At 43.9% G+C, this 25,058-nt stretch overlaps 1 protein-coding gene and 1 non-coding gene across 5 annotated transcripts in view; both read right to left on the bottom strand.

Moving 5' to 3' along the window:
• The window catches only part of KLHL23 (kelch like family member 23), a 56,775-nt gene extending 49,900 nt beyond the window's left edge, over window positions 1–6,875 (bottom strand). For 3 of the 4 annotated variants that reach the window (XM_065525634.1, XM_065525633.2, XM_005573424.5), the window contains exons 1-2: window positions 6,620–6,875; window positions 4,489–5,703 (exon numbers count right to left, since the gene is read on the bottom strand). In XM_065525634.1, coding sequence (XP_065381706.1) covers window positions 4,489–5,701 — 1,213 coding nt within the window. In that variant the 5' untranslated portion in view covers window positions 5,702–5,703; window positions 6,620–6,875. The remainder of the gene's footprint in view (window positions 1–4,488; window positions 5,704–6,619) is intronic. The other variant, XM_074009419.1, reaches the window with a different exon arrangement.
• A 6,405-nt stretch (window positions 6,876–13,280) lies between these two features.
• Window positions 13,281–13,412, bottom strand: LOC123568162 (small nucleolar RNA SNORA51). Its single transcript, XR_006691383.1, has one exon. It is a non-coding gene; the product is annotated as a small nucleolar RNA SNORA51 (small nucleolar RNA).
• Between the last annotated feature and the right edge of the window lie 11,646 nt (window positions 13,413–25,058).

The following is a 25,058-nucleotide window of genomic DNA, read 5'->3' as shown; positions in this document are numbered from 1 at the left end:
CTCCAGCCTGGGCGACAGAGCCAGACTCCGTCTCAAAAAAAAAGAAAAAAAAAAAAGACATGACATAAAGCATTCTCATGTGTTTCTGGTGATGCTGGTGTAAATAAATCTACGCCTCTGGCAGGTCCTTCAAGAGGTATTCCAGAAGAAGGCATTGTTATCATAGGAGAGGACGGCTCTATGCCTGTTTTTGCCCCTGGAAGCCTGCAAGTGGGACAAGATGTAGAGGTGGAAGATATCGTGATATTGATGATTCTGACACTGATGATCCTGACCCTGTATAGGCCTCGGCTAATGTGTGTGTCTGTGTCTTACTTTTTAACAAAAAAGTTTAACAAGTAAAAAAAATCAATAAATAAGTTATATATATATAATATATATAAAAGCTTATAGAATAAGGATAAAGAAAATATTTTTGTAAGCCATACAAAGTCTACAGTAATGCCTGTAATTCCAGCAGTTTAGGAGGCTGAGGAGGGAGGATCACTTGAGCCCAGGAGGAGTTTGAGACCAGCCTGGACAACAAAGTGAGACCACATCTCTACAAAAAATAAAAAATTAGCCACGTGTGATGGCATATGCCTGTAGTTCCAGCTACTCAGGAGGCTGAGACGGGAGAATCGCTTGATCTCAGGAGGTCAAGGCTGCAGTTATGTTTGCATCACTGAAGTCCAGCCTAGGTGTCAGAGCAAGATCCTGTCTCAAAAAAAGTAAAAAGTAAAGACTACGGTAGTGTACAGTAATGTCCTAGGCCTTCACAATCCCTCCCCACTCACTCACTGACTCAACCAGAACAACCTCCAGTCCTGCAAGCTCCATTCGTGGTAATTGCCCTCAATAGGTCTACCATTTTTATCTTTTATACTGTATTTGTACTGTACCTTTTCTATGTTTAGATACACAAAGACTCACCATTGTGTTATATTGCTTCGAGTATTCAGTATAGTAACATGCTGTATAGGATTGAAGCCTAGGAGTAACAGGCTATACCACACAGCTTAGGTGTGTGTTAGGCTGTACTATTAGTATGGTATAGCCTGTTGTGTAAGTATAATGTTCACATGACAAAATTGCCTAATCACACATTTCTCAGAACATATCCCCATTGTTGTTAAGTGGCTGCAATTAGAACAGTAGGTATAAAATGGAAGAAACACAATTAAAAAGGGACAGATGAACTGCTGGGCATGGTCAGGGCAAGGAAACCCTGCATTTGACAAGGGAAATCACAGCAGGTGGTGGTGGTATTTGACCTGGGTGATGGTAGGAAGTTGGCAGGTATGCGTGAGAGGAGGCCATTCTAGACAGAGGGAAAAGCCAGTGCAAAGGCTTACTGGACAATGTCAAGTAGCCCAGTTTGACCAGGCCAGATGGCACACTGGGGGTTGTTACATGGGACTTTAAGGCTGGCACGGTAAGTTGAAGCCATATAGCAAAGGATACTGACGCCCAACAAAGAATCTGGATTTAATTTAGCCAGATTTTAAAGATTTTTAAACAGAGTAATAGAGTGACTAACAAAGGAAGAACAGGTACCAGAAAGATCTAGTTACTGGCCAGGGTGGGCAGTCTCAAGGGCCTGATTTTGAAGGGGCTTTGGGTATGGAGGGAAGAGCATAGAGGAAAGAGACAGGTAAAACACACAGTCTTGATGACTGACTGAGGCAGAGGCAAACCAGACTGATTTTGAGGTCCTGAGCTGGGAAAACTGGAATCACTGATGCCAAAACAAGGAGGAGGAGGGGGAGGGAAGGCAAGGAGGGGAAGGAGGGGGAGGAGGAGGAGGAGGAGAAGGAAGAAGGAGGAAGGAGGAGGAGGAGGGGGAGGGAGGAGGAGGGAGGGAGAAGGGGGAAAGGAGGAGGAGGAGGAGGGGGAGGAAATGGGTTCAGAGGGACGATGAAAAAAGGAAGAAAGATGATGAGGATCATTTTAGTTGAAAATGTTGGTTTTGTCTTTCCACCAACTTTTACTTAGCACTATTTTGCAGGATACAGTTCAATCTTCTTGTTCCTTTCTATTCCAAAATAAAAGTGGGTTTATAAGTAGAGCAGTTATAATGGAAAAAAATAAAGACTTAGGAGTTCCTAAACAGCCAAGTATGTATTTCCTCTCTGTACATTAGTGAACTTAATTTGGGTCTAGGACCAAAAAAGGAAATAAATTTTAAATTTGACTGTACCCAAATTAAGTTCATTACCAGAGAAAGCTGCTAATTCACTCCAAGTCTACAAAATAAAACGAACTGAAAAAAATGTCATCCTTTCTACCGAAAAATGGGAATCTAAAAGTTCAGTATGGCTGGGTGTGGAGGCTCACACCTATAATCCCAGCACTTTGGGAGGCCAAGGTAGGAGAATCACTTGAGGCCAGGGGTTCAAGACCAGCCTGGGCAACATAGTGAGACCCCCATTTCTATTTTTAAAAATTAAAAATAAAACTTTAAAAATTGTTTTAAAAAAATTCTGTATGTGTCCACCCACCAAAACAAGTATTAGTCAAAACTGCACATAACTGGCAAAGTGTTACCTCTCCCTGGGATGACTAGATATAAACAAGAATCAAAGCTTTGAGTTCACAGTATAAAACTGGAATTTCAGACCCAGTTAGCAGGTGAGGGAGGACTTTGAGGTATGAGGGTCTCCCTCTCCACTCAAGGTTAAGGCAAGCACACATATGGCTTTTCTTTCACAATAGACACACCATCGCAGCATATTTTTTTTCAGCAAGCACTGTTCTAAATATAAATTTTAAAAATTTCAGTAAAGCAATAAGCTTTCATTCTCAAAGAAATATACTCTGAACCCACCCTTGTAATCCCAGCACTTTGGGAGGCCGAGGTTGGGGGATCACTTGAGGTCAGGAGTTCAAGACCAGCCTGGCCAACATGGTGAAACCCCGTCTCCACTAAAAATGCAAAAATTAGCTAGGTGTGGTGGCACATGCCTGTAACCCCAGCTACTCAGGAGGCTGAGGCAGGAGAATTGCTTGAACTTGGGAGGCAGAGGTTGCAGTGAGCCAAGATCACGTCACTGCACTCCAGCCTGGGAGACAGAGTGAGACTCCATCTCAAAAAAAAAAAAAAGAAAGAAATATACTCTGAACCACAAAACCACTGAAACTGTTACATCATCCTTAAAAAACAGAATCAGAAATGTATGCTAGTTTACAATAGCTGCTTAAATATATGGACTTCCCTTGTTTCTTCTGCAGAAGAGGAGTCAGGACATTCAGAGCCCTCCTGGAATGGCCAAGTAGTGGTGAGGCTCAGGCAAAGCCAAAAACCAGGGGAGCAACAGCACCGGGTTTTCCACTACCTTCTCCCACCCTGGTGTGAGAGTGGTCACGACTTAACATGAAATGAATTTCTGCTCTATCAGAGCTGACATGTCCTTCAATACCGACATTCAGGACAATCATGCCTAACATTTATAGCATGCTTACTCTGTGTATAGCATGCTTACACTATTCTAGGCACTTCACAAGCATAGATTCATTTAATCCTCTCAATGATCCGAGACTAGGTAATATTGTCATCCCCATTACACAGATGACAAAACGGGGGCACAGGGTGATTAAACAATTTGCCAGAGCTCATCAGCAAGTAAGAGGAAAGCAGGGATCTGGATGCAGGCAGTTTAGCTTCAGAGGCAGCACGCCTGATCCCAGGACTGGTCTGCCTCTCAGCTTCCTGCCTGTCATCCAAGGATCACACCAGGTCAGATTTCCAGACCAGGTCAAATTCCCACACTCTCACTAGCATTAAAAAAGAAACAGAAAAGCCTGGGAAGAAACATTTGGGACAAAATGATACAAATTTGGTAACAACCTACCAGTTGTTTTTGTACAGCTCCTCAGCACCAATGAATAAATACAATGAAATAAGATTCCGGTTCAACTTTTTTTCCAGTGGGAGAGAAGGAGAGCAAGGCTAACAAATCGCCAAACACAGAAGAAAATAGTGTTTATCAGACAGATACCGAGACCCAGGGGTGTGCCAGGTTCTGTGGGCCACATGAGGGAGAGTATGGTGTCTGCCCCTCTCAGAAAGGAATGAATTGCAAAAGCAGAGGTTGTCTCTAGTTCCTGGAAGAATGTACTTTGTTACATCCTGTAGGGACCAAACCTTCCAAGGTTTTAATGAAGGACCTCTTGAAAGCTGATCAGCGTATTTTGAGAGGAAAAAAGTTGAACAGCAGAATTTTAAAGCAGAATTTAAAAGGGTGCAATTTTAAGAACACGAAAAAATGAAAAACTGTCCAGATTTGTCTCTTCATCTAGCCCTTGACTTGAATATAAATTCTCATAACTCTCAGACAAGTTGGGAACTATGCTATCCTGTTTTTATCTGGAACATTCTGTGCAGCATTATTTATATAATTCACTATAGTTCCTAGATAGCATCCAAAAGTGATAAATTCAAGAGAAGTGAGACTGCTGGCCTAGCCCCAAACATCTAAAAAATACAAAATAAACATAATCTCCACTTACCTTTAATCATGTTTGCAATAGGAATCCATTTCTCTTTTAATGGATCATAGAACTCAGCCTCCTCTGCTGGAGCCCCTTTTCTGTAACCACCTAAAGCATAGACACAGCCACCCAAGGTGACTGCACAGTGGTAATACCTGGCATTGAGCATTGGCAAACCTTCTGTCCATTCATCACTTTCACTGTTATAGATCCACACTGTGTCAAGAGCTTCTATGTTATCCGTCCTGTAGCCCCCAGTTACGTAAATGTTGGGTCCTAAACACGTAACACCATAGCTCTCCCTGGTATAATCTGGTATTTCTGCTCCCTGAATCCAAACATTTGTCAAAGGGTCCCATATGTGAACCTCTGATAAAGGATGCCAGTAATAGCCTCCAATTATATACATTGTGGCTGTGGATCTCTGGGAAATCTCTTTATGCATGGGATTCAAGGCATTGTATATTAGAGAGCGGATCTTATTTTCGGTTAGCAGGCAGCTTCTTTGAAGGCCTAAGGCTGTTTTTAAGTACACTGGATCTATATCAATGTTGATATAGCTCAGTAGATTATATAGGCATTCAATTCGATTTTCTACATCATGAGCAGTCCACTTAATAACTGGTTCTATGATAGCTTCTTCTTTCCAAACACTGAGATTCTTTCTGGACAAGATAAAGAGAAACTTTTCAAGGCTGATTTCCAGAAATTCTTCTTGTTGCCACACTTCCTTAAACTTTGAACACAGAATTCTTCGAGATTCCTTCTCGAGTTCTGGACACACATGAAATTCTGCAAAGGAGTGCATTCCAATACAATTATCAATATCCAAGTGCCTTACCAAAAACCGCTCACAAGCCTTCTTTACTGAAAGGAACTGTAGCAGATCTGCTGCCTCAAGCAGGCTTTGAACATTTCTTTTAGTTATTTCAATTTGGGAAGTGTATGCATAATTTACAAGGCCTTCCAGAATATCATGGTGGATGCCAGAGAGTTTTATTTTATTTTTAAATTTTTCTTTCATGTCAGCTGTGAACATTGCCTTAAAATAATTGCTGCAAGCAGCTAAAACGGCTCGGTGACAATGGAAGATTATGCCTGAAGGACACTGAAGGGTAATATCAGTAAATAATCCATCCAAGTAAAATGTTCTGAATGCATCCAGAAAATCCACTGGATGTGTTGAATCCTTGAAAAGATAAATATAATCGTCTTGTCCTTTTAGAGCCATGGCTGCAATAAATATGAAATAACAAATGTGTTTTCAATTTTGCACATTATCTCAAATAATCAATGCTAAATAACTGACTAGCATCGGATATACTCCAAAATTGGACTAAGTTCAGCATTCTAAATAATAAATGCAAAATGTGGATGGACAGTTTGATCATTTATATGGTGGTCAATTTAAATTCAGGGTAGCTCGGGGCTTGAAATGATGCCCCCGGATTTTTCAGTAGTCCTTTTGAGAGTACTGATTTGCTATTCCATTCACCGCAATCTACCCTGGCCTGGCGTTCAGGAGACCAGATCCCACACTAGGCAAGGAAAGTGTCCGAGGGTCACCCCACTCGAGGCCGGACCTCAGCTGTCTCGGCTCGGCCCCAATTCAACCTTTTCCCCGAGCTCGTCTCCCTTTCAAATCACATCGAAATGCCAAGAAAGGGATGATGGAAATATAAAAGGACAAGAAGAGGTCTCGGAAAAGGGAAATCCTGAGCCCTTTCGTTTAAGGAAGGAGAGAAAGGAAGGCGGCCCGGCGAAGCCCCTGCAGCCCGCGCCCCCTCCCCCGCGCCCGCCGCAGGGGTTTCCGCGCGCTGCGCGTCCCGCGCCTGGGCCCTGGCCCACGTTCCAGCCCGGAGACCGCCCCGCCCCGGGGCCAGGAGCGGGGCTGGACTCGAGGGCGCCGCATGCCGCCCGTGGGCCCGGTGCCCGCGTCCCTCTGCCTGGCGCTCCGTGCAGGTGTGGGAAGGACGCCGCAGGCAGCACCCGCGCAACGCCTTCGGCCCGGCCAGGCGCCCGCGCGGCCATTGTCTATGCTCCTCACTCGCGCGGCCTCCCTGCCAGCGCCCGGCCCCGCTCCCCGCGCCCGGCCCCGCTCGCTCCCTGCAGACCGGCCTCGGGCTGCGGGTCCGCACACCGCACCTACCTCCCGCCGGGGCTCGGGACGCGGCGCTGGCCCGCGGGCTAGCAGCGAGCGGGAGCGGGGACGCCTCCGGCCCCTCTGACCATCTTTGGAAGAGGCGCTCGGAGGCCGCCAGCTAGTGCCGCTCCACCCCACAAGCAGCTCCTATTTTGGTGTCCCGGTGGCTCCCCCGCCTCCACCCGAACAGCCCCCCGCGCGGTCTGGGCGCGAAGCCACTCGCGGGAACTCCCCGGTCGCCGGGCAGCGCGGCGAGCGGGGCGGGGCGTGCGGGCGTGCGCGCGGCTCGGCCCCTCCCCGGCGGCGCCCCCCACAGCAGGTGGGACGGCTTCCCCGGGAGACAGCTCGTGCCGCCGCCTTCCCCTTCCTTGGCTCGCTCGCTCTCCCGCGCGCTTTTTCACACCCGGTCGAGCGTCTTCTCTTAGATAACCTGAGTCCTGAATTATTAATAACACCATATATGAGTGTGTGTGTGCGCGCGCGCTCGTGTGCGTGTGTGTACACTCCCCTCCCTCAGTAGGCTTCACCAGCCCAGACCCAATTGTGAGGACAGAGAAGGGGGAAAGAGTGGAGAGAATGCGGCACAACTAAAGGTCAGGGATTGGAGGCGCCTTTGAAATGCCAGAAGCAGCCGGCCTTTCCCACAAACGCCATCCCACCCCCCGCAAAGCACTCAGGAGGGCGCCTTGGGGCTGGTGAGCACATCAGGGGTTAAGCTGAAGCTTTGAGAAAAACTTTGGGCAGCCGGGGCCAAGGCGAAGTCCAGTCGTGCTAGGATTCAGGTTACTGTATTTAGAGCATAGTAGCTGGAAGGAGCAGCCTTTCTGGTGGCGGCCAGTCTAGTCATGGATGTCTATGTGGTACACAAAGTTCATTTTCTTGTTCCAACTAAAGCCAGTATCAAATATTTTTGCATATCATTAATTCATTCGTTCGCAAGATTTTATTAAGTGCTTTGAGTGCCTGATAGGGATAGGCACTAGTAGTGATAAGAGTGTTCACAGATGGTCCCTAGCTCACAGGGACCTTCACCACCACCAGAGGACCACGTGTTTCCCAGAGTATGGTCTCAGAAACAGAATATACATGAATGGCCAGATAGTATATGACAACAGAACTCTGAACCACATAAGAAGCCCAGGAAGCCAGACCACAACCTTGGTAGCAGCTGAACCAGAACAGTCAGGAAGTAGTCAACGACTGGCAATTGCCCAATATATATATATATTATATATATATATATTTTTTTTTTTGAGACAGGGTCTTGCTATGTAATACCTAGGCTGGAATGTAGTGGCACGATCTTAGCTCACTGCAGCCTGGATCTCCTGGGCTCAAGAGATCCTCTGCCTCAGCTTCCCAAGTACCTAGGATTACAGGTGTGCAATTTTTTTTTTAATTTTTAAATTTTTTTTTTTTTTTTTTTTTTTTTTTTTGGAGACGGAGTCTCGCCTGTCGCCCGGGCTGGAGTGCAGTGGCAGGATCTCAGCTCACTGCAAGCTCCGCCTCCCGGGTTTACGCCATTCTCCTGCCTCAGCCTCCCAAGTAGCTGGGACTACAGGCGCCAGCCACCTCGCCCGGCTAGCTTTTTTTATTTTTTTAGTAGAGACGGGGTTTCACCGTGTTAGCCAGAATGGTCTCGAACTCCTGACCTCGTGATCCGCCCGTCTCCGCCTCCCAAAGTGCTGGGATTACAGGCTTGAGCCACCGCGCCCGGCATAATTTTTAACATTTTTTTCATGACAGGGTCTCACTATGTTGCCCAGGCTGGTCTCAAACTCCTGGACTCAAGCGATCCTCCTGCCTGGGCCTTCCAAAGTGCAACTTCCCTATTTTTACCCCTAGTTCCACCTCAGCACCAACCAGAGAAAGCCAAATATGTTCTGCAAACCAACCACATAAAATACCCACGCTTCTAGTAGCCCACTTGCCGCTTTCCCATGCCAACAACTTCCAATTAGAGCATACCTGGGGCTTTTCTTCACTTCTATAAACCTTCCCACTCCTCTGCCCCACCTTTGAGCCTCTGACAAAGTCAAGTGATGGTGACTGGGACTCCCTTCTACAGCAAGCTCTGAATAAATAGCATCTATTTGTTCTCCTGTGGGTGGGTTTTAGTTTAATTCCACAAATCAGATCATCTTAATTGAATTAAGATGGTTATGCAGCCCCCACAACTACCACACCCCACGCACAGACTTCTGTGGGGTGGAAACCTAGGGATCTGCATTCTAATCAGGGGCAGCAGGTGATTCTTATGGACAAATAAGAGAATGTGTTGGACTCAAAAGGAAGAAGGATGAAAGTTTAACATACGAACATCTGGTAAACAGTATAGTTAGAAAAGGAAAGCATATGAGATTTAGTTTCAGGCTTAAGGCTCATCTCTGCCACCTATCTAACACATAGCCTCTCACAAATTACTAACCTTCTCTGATCCTTAGTCTTCGGATCTGTAAAACACAGATAACATGGATACTTTCTCAACCTAACCTAAGGTTACTGGAAAGACAAATTAATAATGAAGCACTTAGGACTTGATATATAAATGTTAGCTATTATAATGAAAGAATCTTTACACTTAATTCTGCATCTCAACCTTAATCTGGAAATTAGCCTCTTCTTAACATTTCTTCAGAAATTATGAACTTCGTAGTTAAGAGTAATTATAGCTTGCCCTTCATAACTGATAGTGATACTGTTGTCACTGTTGCCATTCAAGGACACAATTGTGACTGATTGAAGGAGTCTTCTCTCCATTTTTGTCACTCAAGTGTAGAGATGGCTGTTTTTGTAGCTATAGTTACTGTTTGCCAAGTTTGATGTATAAAAAAATATAGCCTCCATCTAACTTAGAGTAAGGGCTTCTGGAATCGTAACTACATGTAATAATAAATGTTTCGTGAATAATAGAATTCACTACATTCTCATTTGTGCAGTTATTTCAGATTGCTGCATGAACCAATTAAAACTCTTGCTTTCATTGCCTGATGTTCCCTGGTTGTGAATTACTGCTTAAAAGTGTATATCAGTGTGTATTACATATTAGACTATTATACTGCTTCGCTTTGCCTAGAGAAGAGCAGGTCCTGAAGGGTATTGCCTGGAATTGTTCCTCTTTACCATATTCTTATCAAAGAGACCATTGCAAATGCTGATAGATTTGATGCATTCAGAAACATATAATTAGCATTCATAAATCAAATAAATTAATGATACTGTTCAAGAAAACAGATGTGCCATCTGTGGTTCCAAGTCTTAAAGAAATAAAGTGCTGCCATGGAAATGAGACATAAATGATTTGGCAGACACTAAGCTTGGCATGGAGTTAGATGACTTATTGACATCACACTTCAGCTTTCAAAGGACTACTAGTTCTAAAAATAATGATTTTATTTATAATTTTTACCTTATTAGTATATCTTTCCACTAAGTACAGCCATGCCATTAAATGTTTGATATGCTGTGATATCATCATTAATGTGTGTAGATGATGGGCTTAAATAGAACATTTTGTATACTTCATTTACATACTGGATTAAACAAGTTGCTGCCAAGTTAAAAAAAAAAAAAAAAAAAAGGCCAGGCCTGTTGGCTCACGCCTGTAATCCCAGCACTTTGGGAGACTGAGGCAGGCAGATCACGAGGTCAGGAGTTCAAGGCGATCCTGACCAACATGGTGAAACCCCATCTCTACTAAAAATACAAAAATTAGCCGGGTGTGGTGGTGTACGCCTGTAATCCCAGCTACTCAGGAGGCTGAGGCAGGAGAATCTCTTGAACCCAGGAGGCAGAGGTTGCAGTGAGGCGAGATTGCGCCATTGCACTCCAGCCTGGGCGACAGAGTGACACTCCATCTCAAAACAAAAAACAATAGTAGGTAAAATGTATAAGGCTACCACATACAGCTTTGTAAATTGTGCACTGCACAATTCCAGCTCGTGCAACTTGAGTACAGTGTAAACACTGCTTTCAGGAGTTGTATACTACACAAGCAACACAGGTATCTGTGGCTGCCCTGCAGCTGATGTGTCTTGGTAAAACCTTTTTTGGTACGTTTCGTGTAAAATAAGAAAGTGAACATTCTAATAACTAGGCAACAATGCTTTTGCAAGTCAGAGGTTTCCAGTTCCTGGTTTTCAGCACAAGTGAAAGAGGATTTTTGGCAAATAATTTGGAAGGAATGACAAAATGAATGGCTTTACTATAATAAAGTTGCTTTTTTTTTTTTGAGACGGAGTCTTGCTCTGTCACCCAGGCTGGAGTGCAATGATGTGATCTTGGCTCACTGCAACTGCTGCCTCCCAGGTTCAAGCGATTCTCCTTCCTCAGCCTCCCAAGTACTGGACTACAGGTGCGCACTACCACGCCCGGTTAATTTTTGTATTTTTAGTAGAGATGGGGTTTTGCCATGTTGGCCAGGTTGGTCTTGAACTCCTGACCTTGGGTGATCTACCAGCCTCAGCCTCCCAAAGTGCTGGGATTACAGGCGTGAGCCACCACACCCGGCCACTACGATAAATTTATCTCATTCTTACCTATTTGTCTCTGTGAACATGTTTTCTCAGCGATTATGTCTACAGAGGTGTTAAACAGGAACGTCATTGATCCTAAATACTGTCTCATTCCAGCAGTAAGCACTACTTGACTTCACGCTCTAAATGATCATCAGATTGAAATAATTTTTGATAATTTTTTACTTTTGATTTAAACATATTTATGTTTAATCAATTATAATAATAATTATAATATTAATTAGGTCAGGATTTGTAAAATAACCAAGGACATAAAACAATCAAGGACATACAAATTTTAATTTATAGACATTTTCATCACAGAGAAGGTTAAGAGATTAATAAAAGATATTCAGTATAAAATCATACAGAAAAGTCTTTCTTGGCCAGGTGCGGTGGCTCACGCCTGTAATCCCAGAACTTTGGGAGGCCAAGGAGGGTGGATCACGAAATCAGGATATCGAGACCATCCTGGCTAACGCGGTGAAACTCCGTGTCTACTAAAGATACAAAAAAATTAGCCAGGCGTGGTGGCGGGCACTTGTAGTCCCAGCTACTCAGGAGGCTGAGGCAGGAGAATGGCATGAACCCGGGAGGTGGAGCTTGCAGTGAGCTGAGATTAAAAAAACAAAAAAACAAACAAACAAAAGTCTTTTTTTATTGGACTGGCCAAAAATTCTTTCTTTGAATGTTTCCAATATGTACGAATTTTAGTTACCACGGTTTAAATAACACCTGTCCTCTGAGAACAAGGTTTCAAATTTCAGTTACTGAGGTAAATTAACTAACTCTGAGTAACTGCATAAAATACAAATTTGCTACTAGCTCTTCAGGTCCATGAATTACTACATTAACAGGTGTGCATCCTGATCGGTGACTAATCATGTATCTTCTTTCAAAGTCTGTGATTGGTCTCTGTGCATCTGTCAGTTCACACACAGACAGCAAGGCTTGCAGTCGCATTGTCTCCTTGTCTGCCAGTAAAAAACCCATGTGACATTTTACAAAAATGGGTGATTAAGAAAGGGTATTGGCCAACAAGGATGAAAGTATGGCATGGAAATAAAAAGTGACAATACTGAAAATAAAATGTGAAATAGCTGGGCATGGTGGCTTATGCCTGTAATTCCAGCACTTTGGGAGGCCGAGGCAGGCAGATCACCTGAGGTCAGGAGTTCAAGACAAGCCTGGCCAAAGTGGTGAAACCCCATTTTTACTAAAAATACAAAAAACTAGCCAGGCGTGGTGGCGGGCGCCTGTAATCCTAGCTACTCGGGAGACTGAGGCAGGAGAATCGCTTGAACCTGGGAGGCGGAGGATGCAGTGAGCCGAGATCACGCCATTGCACTCCGGCCTGGGCTACAAGAGCAAAACTCCATCTAAAAAACATCAACCAAAAAGAAGTGAAATGAATGTAATGAGGTTATAGAGGAAATAGCTGACCATGGGAATGTTTACACTACCACCATTGGAGAGACTGCAGATATGCAGCCAGGGAACTTAGAGCAGGTGAACTCATGACATAAGTGAGTCACCTTATGTCTCAGAGAAAGTGATCCTGGCAAAAATCTTCACATTAAAGGAACTCTTGGAAATATTTCACCACATCGAAAATGCAAAGGATAACACACTGGAAGCTGATCCAAACGTAAAACTATGACAGTTTACCAAGGCGTAGAAAGATGAATACGCCAAATCATAAGTTCTATGACAAGAAGGGAAGAAACTAAGCAAACTACTATTGTTAAGTTTTTTTTACAAAGAAACACAACACTTAATTATCAATGTTTCTGATGTTTTAAATTGCAGTATACTAAGTGAATATCAGTCTTACTATGTTCTTTATTTCCCTATACATTTATAACGAAGAGAGTTTATAATGTTCTGACAAAAAATTTTAAAGGTCATAGGACAATCATAATTTTTCCCATTGATTATTTAGATCACATTATACATTTTCAACTTGTACAGTTATTTTGAAGGTCCTGCATTATTGTGCAAAGTGAGGACTGCCTGTATTTTCCGAGGGACAACCTTCTCTAAGAGAAGTAGAATGGAAATATGAACTCAAGAAGAAAGAAGACTGAGAACTAAATTTAAAAAATGAAAAAATAAAAAACTTCCAACAGTTTTTTTTTTTTTTTTCCTGAACTCCTTGTCTCCTGATTCACAATACAGACCAGGCACAGGGCCTGGGCTGAGGTATATATGGGGTTGGTTTACTCTGCCTCCTCTTTCTATACAGTCAGTGTAAGAATACAGACTGTGGTAAGTACCAGGAAGCCAAAATTTCCCACTTTTAAAGAACAACTTGTTTATGTATTTTTAAATGAATGACAGTGGTTTTGAACGGCTATATTTAGTTTTTACTGAATAGATTTAAAAGTATTATTTAACAGTCATTATTTATAACATGTTAGAAATTACAATCTTGGCAAATATTTAAACTGGTGATGAAAATTTCCAATATCAATCTAAAAATGAGTACATAATTTTTCAAACGTATTAGATTTGAAAGATCACTGATCTGTTCCCAAAACAGGAATTAGCCTATTACTACTTGGGGGAGTATTTTTACTATTTAAAAGATAGCAGCTTATTTGGGAATGTTTCTGTGCCACAGTTAGAGCTCAATTCCAGATAAAATTAATACAAGACAGAAGGATAATAAACTAGGGCTTTTTCCATTATAAGCAATGGAAAAAGAATACAAGTAAGAGCATTGGCTCAACTAACCCCAGAAAGACTGATACTATTATATAAGTCAGAGATTAAAGCTCGCCAAAGACTTCCTGTCTCATTCAGTAAAAGCCTACTTATAATAGGCTCCTGCATCCCCACACCCAGCTTTGCTTTGGCTCTCATCAGGAGGCAATGCCTCAGGGCTTTCTCCGTGCTTTGCTGCTACATATTCCTTTCGCCTGGACTGCTCTTTTCCCAGCTACAGCTACAGGACTGGCTCACTCACCTTCATTAGAATTTTTTTTTTTTTTTTTTTTTTTGTGAGATGGAGTCTTGCTGTGTCACCCAGGCTGGAGTGCAATGGCGTGATATCAGCTCACCGCAACATCTGCCCCCCAGGTTCAAGCGATTCTCCTGCCTCAGCCTCCCGAGTAGCTGGGATTACAGGTACATGCCACCACTCTCAGCTAATTTTTGTATTTTAGTAGAGATGGGGTTTTGCCATGTTGGTCAGGCTGGTCTTGAACTTCTGACCTCAAGTGATCCGCCCACTATGGCCTCCCAAAGTGCTAGGATTGCAGGTGTGAGCCACTGTGCCCGGCCTTTTTAAAATTTTTGTGGGTTCATAGTAGGTGTGTATATTTATGGAATACATGAGATACTTTAATGCAGACATGCAATGTGTAATAATCACATCATGGTAAACGGAGTATCTGTCACCACAAGCATTTATCCTTTGTGTCACAAACAATCCAATTATACTCTTTTAGTTATTTGAAAATGTATAATTATTATTGGCTATAGTCACCCTGTTGTGCTAGCAAATACTAGGTCTTATTTATTCTTTGAAACTACTTTTTGTACCAATTAAACATCCCCACAATCCCCCACTACCCTTCCCAGCCTCTGGTAAACTTCCTTCTACTTTCTATCTCCATGAGTCAATTGTTTACATTTTTAGCTCCCACAAAGAAGTGAGAACATGTGATGTTTGTCTTTCTGTGCCTGGCTTATTTCACTTAATATGACCTTCCAGTTCTATCCATGTTGTTGCAAATGACAGGATCTCGTTCTTTTTTATGGCTGAATAGTACTTCATTGTGTAAATGTACCACATTTTCTTTTTCCATTCATCTGTGGATGGACACTTAGGTTACTTTCAAATTTTGGCTATGGTGAACAGTGCAACAAACACGAGAGTGCAGATATCTCTTTGATATACTGATTTATTTCTTTTGGATATATACCCAGCAGCAGGATTGCTGGATCATATGGTAGCTCTATTTTTAAGAGTTTTTAAAGAAAGGGTCTTACTCTATCACCCAAGCTAGAGAGCAGTGGCAGGATTACAGCTAACTGCAGCCTCGACTATAGCCTCAGGCGATTCTCCCTGATTCTCCCACCTCAGCCTCTCAAGTAGCTGAAACTACAGGCATGCACCACCATACCTGGCTAATTTTTGTATTTTTAGTAGAGACGAGGTTTTGCCACGTTGGCCAGGCTGGTCTTGAACTCCTGGCCTCAAGTCATCCACCCACCTCGGCCTCCCAAAGTGTTGGGATTATAGGTGTGAGCCACCCCGCCCTGCCTAATTGTAGTTTTGATTTGTATTTCTCTGATGATCACCGATGTTGAGTACCTTTTCATATGCCTGTTTGCCATTTGTATGTCTTCTTTTGAGAGAAGTCTATTCAGATCTTTCACTCATTTTTAAATCGAACAATTAAACTTTTTCCTATAGAGTTGTTTGCGTGCCTTATACATTCTGGTTATTGATCTCTTGTCAGATGGACAGTTTACAAATATTCTCTCCCATTCGGTGGGATGTCTCTTCACTTTGTTGATTGTTTCCTTTGGTGTGCAGAAGCTTTTTAACTTGATGTGATCCCATTTGTCTATTTTTGCTTTAGTAGTCTGTGCTTGGGGGGTTCCATCAGGTTTTTGCTCAAATGCCACCTTCCCAGCAATTCCTTCTTTTACCAATGTGTTAAAAATGATTTTGCAGCCGGGCATGGTGGCTCACGCCTGTAATCCCAGTGCTTTGGGAAGTGGAGGTAGCCGGATCACCTAAGGTCAGAAGTTCAAGACCAGCCTGGCCAATATGGCGAAACCCCTTCTCTACTAACAAAATAAAAATGAGCCGGGCATTGTGGTGCACGCCTGTAATCCCAGCTACTAGGGAAGCTGAGGCAGGAGAATCACTTGAACCTGGGAGGTGGAGGTTGCAGTGAGCCAAGATTGCACCACTGCACTCCAGCCTGGGTGACAGAGCAAGACTCTGTCTAAAAAAAAAAAAAAAAAAAAAAAAAAAAAATTTCTACTACAATTTGCTGTTCTCTATTCCCCTTCCCTGCTTTATTTTAATCCATAGTACTTATTACCATTTATATTATGTATTTTGCTTATTGTGTTTCTCCCACTAGAATGTTAGCTCCATGAAAGCAGTGATTTTTGTGTTTTCCTCATTGCTATATATAGTTCATAACATGTAACAGATGCTCAAGAAATATCTGTTGTGGCTGGGCACGGTGGCTCACGCCTGTAATCCCAACATTTTGAGAGGCCGAGGCCGGCAGGTCATGAGGTCAGGAGATTGAGACCATCCTGGCTAACATGGTCAAACCCCATCTCTACTAAAAATACAAAAAATTAGCCGGGCTTAAAGGCATGCACCTGTAATCCAAGCTACTCGGGAGGCTGAGACAGGAGAATCACTTGAACCCAGGAGGCCGAGGTTGCAGTGAGTTGAGATCGTGCCACTGCACTCCAGCCTGGTCAACAGAGCGAGACTCCATCCAAAAAAAAAAAAACAAAAAACAAATATTTGTTGTGTAAATGAAAACTCAACTGGATTAAGAGTAAGACTCAAAGTTTCTTTAAAAACTTGCTCAAGGGCACATAGTTGTTTAAGAAATTACAAAAGTGACTTAATCCACAGACACTGCCCTCCTGCAGCATATGGTCTAAAAGTTTTGTGCTGTTTTTCATTTTTCAAATTCAAAGCATCAGATTTATCCATCCCTTCATTTTCATTCCTTCTGACATCACTCTTATCCAGGTCTTTATCACTTCTCATCTGGTTTACTGCAAGATGTTTCTATCTCAGTCTCAGTCTCTCTCCTTCTCCCCAAAGTTGTACACCATCTTTAATCCTCCCCAAACACCATTTTCCTCACATCACATCCATCCCCCACCCCGTTGTTTTTTTTTTTTTTTTTTTTTTTGAGATGGAGTTTTGCTCTTGTAGCCCAGGCTGGAGTGCAATGGCATGATCTCAGCTCACTGCAACCTCCACCTCCCAGGTTCAAGTGATTTTCCTGCCTCAGCCTCCCAAAGTGCTGGGATTACAGGTGTGTGCCACCATGACTGGCTAATTTTTGAATTTTAGTAGAGATGGGTTTCACCATGTTGGCCAGGCTGGTCTCAAACTCCTGACCTCAGGTCATCCGCCTGCCTCCACCTCCCAAAGTGCTGGGATTACAGGTGTGAGCCACCGCGCCTGGCCACATCACTTCCCTTTACTTGCTCATAAGAGCTACCAAGAAAAAGTTGAAACTCCTCCAATCGGGTTTCAACTTTTTACCTTGGTAAAGTAAAAAGTGGAATTGGCCAAATTCCACTTACAAAGCTTTATTCCACTACTTCCCAGTTTAAAACCTTAACTTCATCAGGCCATCCCCCTCATCACTACCTAATGAACAATCTGTGCTCACTCCCATTTCAGTTCATATTGTTCCCATCATCCGGAAAGTTCTGTGGAGTCCTTTTCATCTGTCCAAATGCTTCTTACCCTTTAAGGCAGGGGTGTCCAATCTTTTGGGTTCCCTGGGCCACACTGGAAGAAGAACTATCTTGGTCCACATAGAAAATACAATAACGCTACACTAACACTAATGATAGCTGATGAGCTAAAAAAAAAAAAAAAAAAAAAAAAGGCAACAAAATCTCATGTTTTAACAAAGTTTACAAACTTGTGTTGGGCCACATTCAAAGCCGTCCTGGGCCACATGCAGCCCATGGGCATGGGTTGGATAAGCTTGCTTTATGGCATGGACCACTGTCTACCTCTTTCATAAGGTTTCTCTTATTTCACAATTAACTGATTGATTACAAAACTCAATGCTTTGTAATCATCTTTTCCCCTCTGAAGTACTTTTGTTAGTGTGCTGATTACTAAGATGTTTATGAAGCATACCTTGGTATTATGTATTATGTATGTTCACATCCCAACTCTTCAATCAAATTGTAAATTCTTTGAAGGACATCATTCTTTGTAAGATATAATCCTACACTTATACTTCCACAAGTTATTTTGTTTTTTGCGCATAGTAGGTACCCAAAATATTTGTCGAATGAAGTATTTTTTTAATACCAAAAATTGTAGAATAAGATAGTGTTCCGGATTTAAATGTGAAAAGGGCTATGTTGTCAATAAATCCTCCAAAGAATATACTTTCATATTGAACTGAGGATAATAAAATATTGCTTAAACTTGGTGGTAAAATGAGTTGTGATGTTGTTACATGTCTTAGTCCTTTTTGGACTGCTATAAGAAAATACCTGGCCAGGTGTGGTGGCTCACGCCTGTAATCCCAGAACTTTGGGAGGCCGAAGTGGATGAATCACCTGAGGTCAGGAGTTCGAGCCCAGCCTGGCCAACATGGTGAAACCCCATCTCTACTAAAAATACAAAAAAATTAGCCAGGGGTGGTGATGTGTGCCTGTAGTCCCAGCTACTTGGGAGGCTGAGGCAGGAGAATCGCTCGAACCTGGGAGGCAGAGGTTGCAGTGAGCCAAGATCATGCCACTGCAATACAGCCTGAGCAACAGAGCAAGATTCCATCTCAAAAAAAAAAGAGGGGAGAGGAGAGGAGGGGAGGCTAATTTATAAAGAACAGAAATTGATTTTGTCACCGTTCTGGAGACTGGGAAGTCCAAGACCACGGTGCTGACAGGTTTGATTGTCTGGTGAGGCCTGCTTTCTGCTTCTAAGATGGCCCTTATTGCTGCACCCTTCAGAGGAAAGGAACACTGTATCCTCTCAAGGTGGAAGGCCATCCTTTACATGGTGGAGGCTAGCTTAGTGCTGTGTGAAACCTCTTTTGAAAGGGCCTTCATCCCATTCATGAGGGGAGAAGCCCTCATGACCTAATCACCTCCTGAAAGCCCTACCTCTTAATAGTATCACATCAACCATTAAGTTTCAACACCTGAATTTTGGAGGGAATACATTCAAACCATAGCAGTATGTAATAAAATCCAGAGTACGACTGTAGAGTAGACAAAATGTGAATGAGCAAGGTTTCCATTTTACACTGATTATAAATGTCCATGCAGCAACTAGTATTTAGTTTAATTGTAAATATTTTTTTGCTATTTGTTTAGCTACATGACTGAAAATTTATTATTTAGATATAAAAGAGAAACTGATTTTTTTGCTAAGTAACATCTTCCATAAACAATGGGAGTTTCGGAGAATTCTGTTTTGGGAAACATCCATGTTAATATTTTGTTTCCATATGAACCATCATCACACAGACATTATTTTGTACAATACAAACAAGTAGAATATATTTAGCTTTTGGCTCAGAACATATTGTTCCACATGCCCTACAGAGTATATCTAAAACTCTATGTGACGAGACCAAATCTCTACAAAAAAATGAAAAGATTAGTCAGGCACTGTGGCACACATCTGTGGTCCTAGCTACACAGCAGGCTGAGGTGGGAAGATCACTTGAGCCCACGAGGTTGAGGCTGCAGTAAGCCGTGTTTGCATCACTGCACTCTAGCCTAAGTGACAGACAGAGATCCTGTCTTACAAAAAATCTATTTACAACGTAACTACTACACTGTCCACCTAAAAAAGAAATCCAACAGGTTACACAAAATGAAAGGGTATTAGGTAAAAGGGTTTGGTCAATTCATTATTAACCACATGTCCTCTACAACTGTTCTCATCTGAAGATGTACTTTGGGGTTATTAGGTCAATAATGGACTCTTCTATCTTCTTAAAAAAAAAAAAAAGAAAAGCATTATCCCGTATCGAGTAGCGAGGTTGCTATAAATTCCAACACCACTCACATTAACAGAGTCACTGCACCCCATCTCATGCTGTATCTCATCTGTACCTCATCTCATCAATCTATCAGCTGTCCCTTGAAGGAGTTTACAAGACTGTAAAGAGAAATATCTAATTCTTCTTCAGGGCTAGTTTCAACCAGGATCTAAAACATTCAAATGCTATAAAAGGAAATGGATATCAAATATAGCCTTAAAAAACAAGGAGAATAGTGATATGATTATGGCTTGTGCTACAAAAGATCTTTTTTTTTTTTTTTTTTTTTGAGACGGAGTCTCGCTCTGTCGCCCAGGCTGGAGTGCAGTGGCCGGATCTCAGCTCACTGCAAGCTCCGCCTCCCAGGTTTGCGCCATTCTCCTGCCTCAGCCTCCTGAGTAGCTGGGACTACAGGCGCCTGCCACCTCGCCCGGCTATTTTTTTGTATTTTTTAGTAGAGACGGAGTTTCACTGTGTTAGCCAGGATGGTCTCGATCTCCTGGCCTCGTCATCCGCCCGTCTCGGCCTCCCAAAGTGCTGGGATTACAGGCTTGAGCCACCGCGCCCGGCTACAAAAGATCTTTAAAAGCAGATTTAAGGCTGGGCATGGTGGCTCATGCCTGTAGTAATCCCAGCACTTTGGGAGGCCAAGATAGGTGGATCACCTGAGGTCAGGAGTTCGAGACCAGCCTGGCCAACATGGTGAAACCCCGTCTCTACTAAGAATACAAAAACTAGCCAGGCGTGGTGGCACATGTCTGTAATCCCAGCTACTCAGGAGGCTGAGGCAGGAGAATGCTTGAATCTGGGAGGCAAATGTTGCAGTCAGCCAAGATTACGCCACTGCACTCCAGCCTGGGTGACCGAACGAGACTCCATCTCAAAAAAAAAAAAAAAAAAAAAAAAAAAAAAAAGCAGATTTAAGCGAATAGATGTATGCCACAACACATATATAGCACCTGGGTAGGAAAATAATCTGTGTACTTTACTTCTTGTGTTAGAAGTATCTAGCACAAGAAGTAAAATTAGGCATTACCAAAAAAATGCCTAACTTTTGTGAGTTAGGCATCAAAAATATTTGTTAAACACTCAAATGATGATTGCTATGCTGTGACAAGGCTATGGACTTGATAACAATTTTTTATAGGAAAGAGAAGCCATTATTTAATATATACATCTAGTATGTACAATTGCTGTAACTTCACTTGATCCATAAGTGGACTTTTAAGCATTAAGTGGTTCTCAAATAGGGGCAATTTTATTGTGCAGGAGATATGTGGCAGTATCTGGAGACATTTTTAGTTGTTATAACTTGAGGTGGGAGGAGCAACTGCCACTGGCATCTGCTATTGAGTAGAGGTCAGAGATGCTACTAAATATCCTACACTGCACAGGAAGCCCTTGCCCCATCCTCCTCCACCAAAGAAATTATCTGGCCTCAAATGCCTATAGCACTAAAGTTGAGAAATCCTGCATTCAGTCACATAGTATTCCAGGTCCTACTCTAACAGTTTATTTCTGTGTCTAGTACTTCCTCTTTGGGGTAGGCACAGGAGCTGGGGTAGGTTATTCTGTGGCAGGTAAGCTTGAAAGTCATCACATTTGGCTGCCTATTTAGACAGGGTGAGGTTGGACTCAATTTTAAAGGTTGAACTGACTTTCAGATTATTTCAGTGGTACCCAGACTTGACCTATGGGCCAGTCAAGACTGCTTTCAGGTTCTTAATGTCTTTATAGGAAATGGTGCTAGACTCAGCCCAATGAGTTAATCAAAGAGGCATCTAAGTATATGAAGCATCTGTAGTAGCAACGCACAATTTAGGTATGTCCTGTGAGCATTCCTGGAAAAAGGGTATACTACCTCGCTTATGGTAAACATACCTGATGCAATAATTGAAGCATACCGTGAGAATGCCCTCTATGGCAGACACACCTGAATGCAGGTGGAAGTTCCAAGCTATCTGGGAGTGGCCAACCTGGAGAGCCATTCCTTGTCTATGAGAAACATCTGAGTCCCCAGCTCCTCTCATGGAACTCGCCAGTACATTGAGGGCCTTCATTTCGGGTTAAATGGATGTTGCCAGGTGGAGGTTGTTAGGGGGAGGGTCCTAGCTGAAAATGGTACATAAACTGCATGTGTTTTGTAAGCAGTTGCAGTTCTTCTGCCCAGCCCGCCATCAATGGGTCATGTAGATATCCTGTCTAGCCTCCCGCCACTGGACTCTGTCCCCTGTATGTAAGCCTCCTGTGAAACCCCATGTCTTGTTTGCTGGCTCTGGGTCTCTTCTGTCTCCCACACACAGTGCCATCACTATTAGGTTAACACGGGTCCAGCACAACACTCACCACAACTCTGTGGATTGCTACTACTTAGGGTTGTGGGAAAGAGGTTATTTAAAAAACCTTTTAACAAAGCACATTTCATTGGAATATACTATGCTACTGAATGTGTGTTCCAGGGAGTAGCACCATCAACATAACCTGTGAATATGTTAGAAAGGCAGAATCTCCAGTCCCACCCCAGGCTTACTGGAAAAGAATTGGCATTTTAACACCATTCCCAGAGAAATGCTGTCCTAATACATTGATGGGGGGGGGGGAAGGAAGAGAGGAGAAATATAATGCTTATAAGAAGAAAATGAAAAGGATAATCAGTGACTTCACCCTTGCATACAGTACCATGTCTGGTTCAGGGACAATCTTGAAGGTCAGAGAGGACCTGTGAGTAGGTCAAAGGAGACTTATGAAAATAAAAATAGGCCAGGCATGGTGGGTCATGCCTGTAATCCCAGCACTTTGGGAGGCTGAGGCGGGCGGATCACCTCAGGTCGCGAGTTTGAGACCAGCCCAACCAACATGGAGAAACCCTGTCTCCACTAAAAATACAAAAAATTAGCCAGGCATGGTGGTGCATGCCTGTAATCCCAGCTACTTGGGTGGTTGAGGCAGGAGAATCGTTTGAACCCCGGAGGCAGAGGTTGCGGTGAGCCAAGATCCTGCCAGATAAGGCAATTACCTCAAAGACAAGAAAACTAAGCAATATGTCAAGTTCAAGTCTACGATCTAATATGATAAGAGATGGCAAACAAGGCTGTAAGAAATATGGCTGCACTTTGCTCAAGGATAGGCTGAGGAAGGATGTTTACATCCTGTGTGATTCAGTGAGTTTAGAGCACAGGCACATAACTCCACTTGTTATCACAGCCATGTAGTCATAACATGGGAAGGCCATCACTTGGCCTAAGCCACTATTGTCAGTAAAAGGTCTAATTGCCCTGTTGACACTGCGCAGGCGTGCTGGCACCCAGAGAAAGAGTCAGAGCTATCTTTGCAGATAGCCATGCAGCTGCAGGTGTGGGGGCTGCCAAATAAAGCCATGTCTCATCTGCCTGCTGTCTCTCTAGTGTTCTTCCAGTTCCCTGCCCCACATCCGCCCACTCCCCTCAGCCCTCAGCTGGGGCTGGAACCTAACCCTGAGCATACTTGGTGTAGTTGGCGGGATGAGGTGAGGTCTCCCCAGAGGCTCCCGGGTTGGCTATGTGGCCGCAGCATGGGCTATAGTACCCCGTGGCAGAGATGCTGCTTGGATGGGCCCCGTGGAAACGTGGGGGGCAGTGAATGGGTCTCCCACAAGTGTGGAGAAGCATCTGGAAGCTTACAGCACCAAGAAGGAACGACCTTCGCCAGCAGAGTCGGATGGGCGTTTCTGACTCAGTCAGAAACTGCGTTTCATGCTCAGTGCCTGCAGGACACAGCCCAGGTAAGGGACTTTCAGGCACAAGCTGAGTGCCTGGGAGCCCAAATGCACAGCTTGGAGCAAAACCTTGGGGAGGGGGTGAAGGACCTCCATGTGCAAGCAGGGTGCTTAGAGGCCCAGATAAACAACCTGGAACAGGAGTTAGCAACAGCTGTCAGCGCGACCTTCAGTCAGTCCTCCTGGCCGGACACTCCCGTTGGGTCTGATGCTGAGGAGGAGGAGGCTTCTCTACTGCGGGCTCGCCCTGTGATCCATCAGAAGATAGACCATGAGCAGGTGACGGGACCCCAGGGGAGAGCCCAGGGACCCCCACCCTGACCCCCCGGCCACACCGCGGTGGAACACACCTCTTACAGTGTTTACCCTGACTGAGTTGCAGGAATTAGGTAACAGTGCCAGCAGTGTCCGAGGGAACTGACAGCATTTCTTGCTCTGCCTCTGAGAGGGAGAAGCTGGCTTCTATCACAACTCACCCCTCCCTTCATCAGCAGCTGCAGCTGTGCGGACAGTTAGCACAAGGGCAAGATGACCACACGTTAATCGAATGGCTAATGACAGCCATATGGACTGTTTGGAATGATGCCGGAAAGATACCAGAAACTGTGAGTAAATGGCAATCATACACTGGTTTGGTGCAGACACTCTGAGAGCTGGCTATGCAGCAGGCTGTTTGATCTAAACACCCGGGGGCCAGATGATGAACGCTTTACCTCGCACATGAGGGCTCTTGTGCTGGGCTCAGTGCCCCTGAGTGCTTTTGACTTTCTAGCTGCTGTTCTCACTCCACATGCGGGGCGCCGCATACATGAAGTGACGACTGCTACGGCAGCCCTGGGGGAGGCAGAAGGCATCGGCAGGACCAGGGAACCCATGCCATAAAGAAGGGGAAGGTGCCTCCTCCACAGGTAACCATCCCACGTGATAAAAATGGGCCCAGCAGGTGACCTGCATGCAGACGTGGATTGATTTACTTGTAGCTGGGGTTGCTCCGGAGAAATCTGACAGGCAACCCAATAGAATGCTCTTGGCTCTGTGGAGGCAATTGTCCCTGGAGCAGCAATTCCAGAGACTGCCTAAGTGAGGGGTGAAGCAATGTTGTTCATCCTACTCCCGCCTGGACACTGCAACTCAAGGACTATTTGCAGACAGGCAGAGATATGGAGCCTTTCTTGTTTGATTAAGGAACTGGCTGAGGTACCCAGCTCTGCGCGGGGAACCAGACAACCAGAGGCCGTATGTGGCGCTGGTAATCCACTGGACCCCACTAATGTACAGTGGGTCACAGCGGGTCCTAGTGCTGGTAGATACTGGTGCAGACTGCAGCCTCGTTTATGGGAACCCGGATAACTTTTCTGGCAGAGCTGCATTTATTACCAGCTATGAAAGCTGGTCAGTGAAAGTGAAACCTGTGTCTCTGCATCTTGGCATTAGTC

The sequence above is a fragment of the Macaca fascicularis genome, chromosome 12 (assembly GCF_037993035.2).
Source record: "Macaca fascicularis isolate 582-1 chromosome 12, T2T-MFA8v1.1".
Classification (NCBI taxonomy): Eukaryota; Metazoa; Chordata; class Mammalia; order Primates; family Cercopithecidae; genus Macaca; species Macaca fascicularis.
The sequence above is the reverse complement of the archived record's forward strand: the minus strand, read 5'-3'. Positions and strand labels throughout refer to the sequence as shown.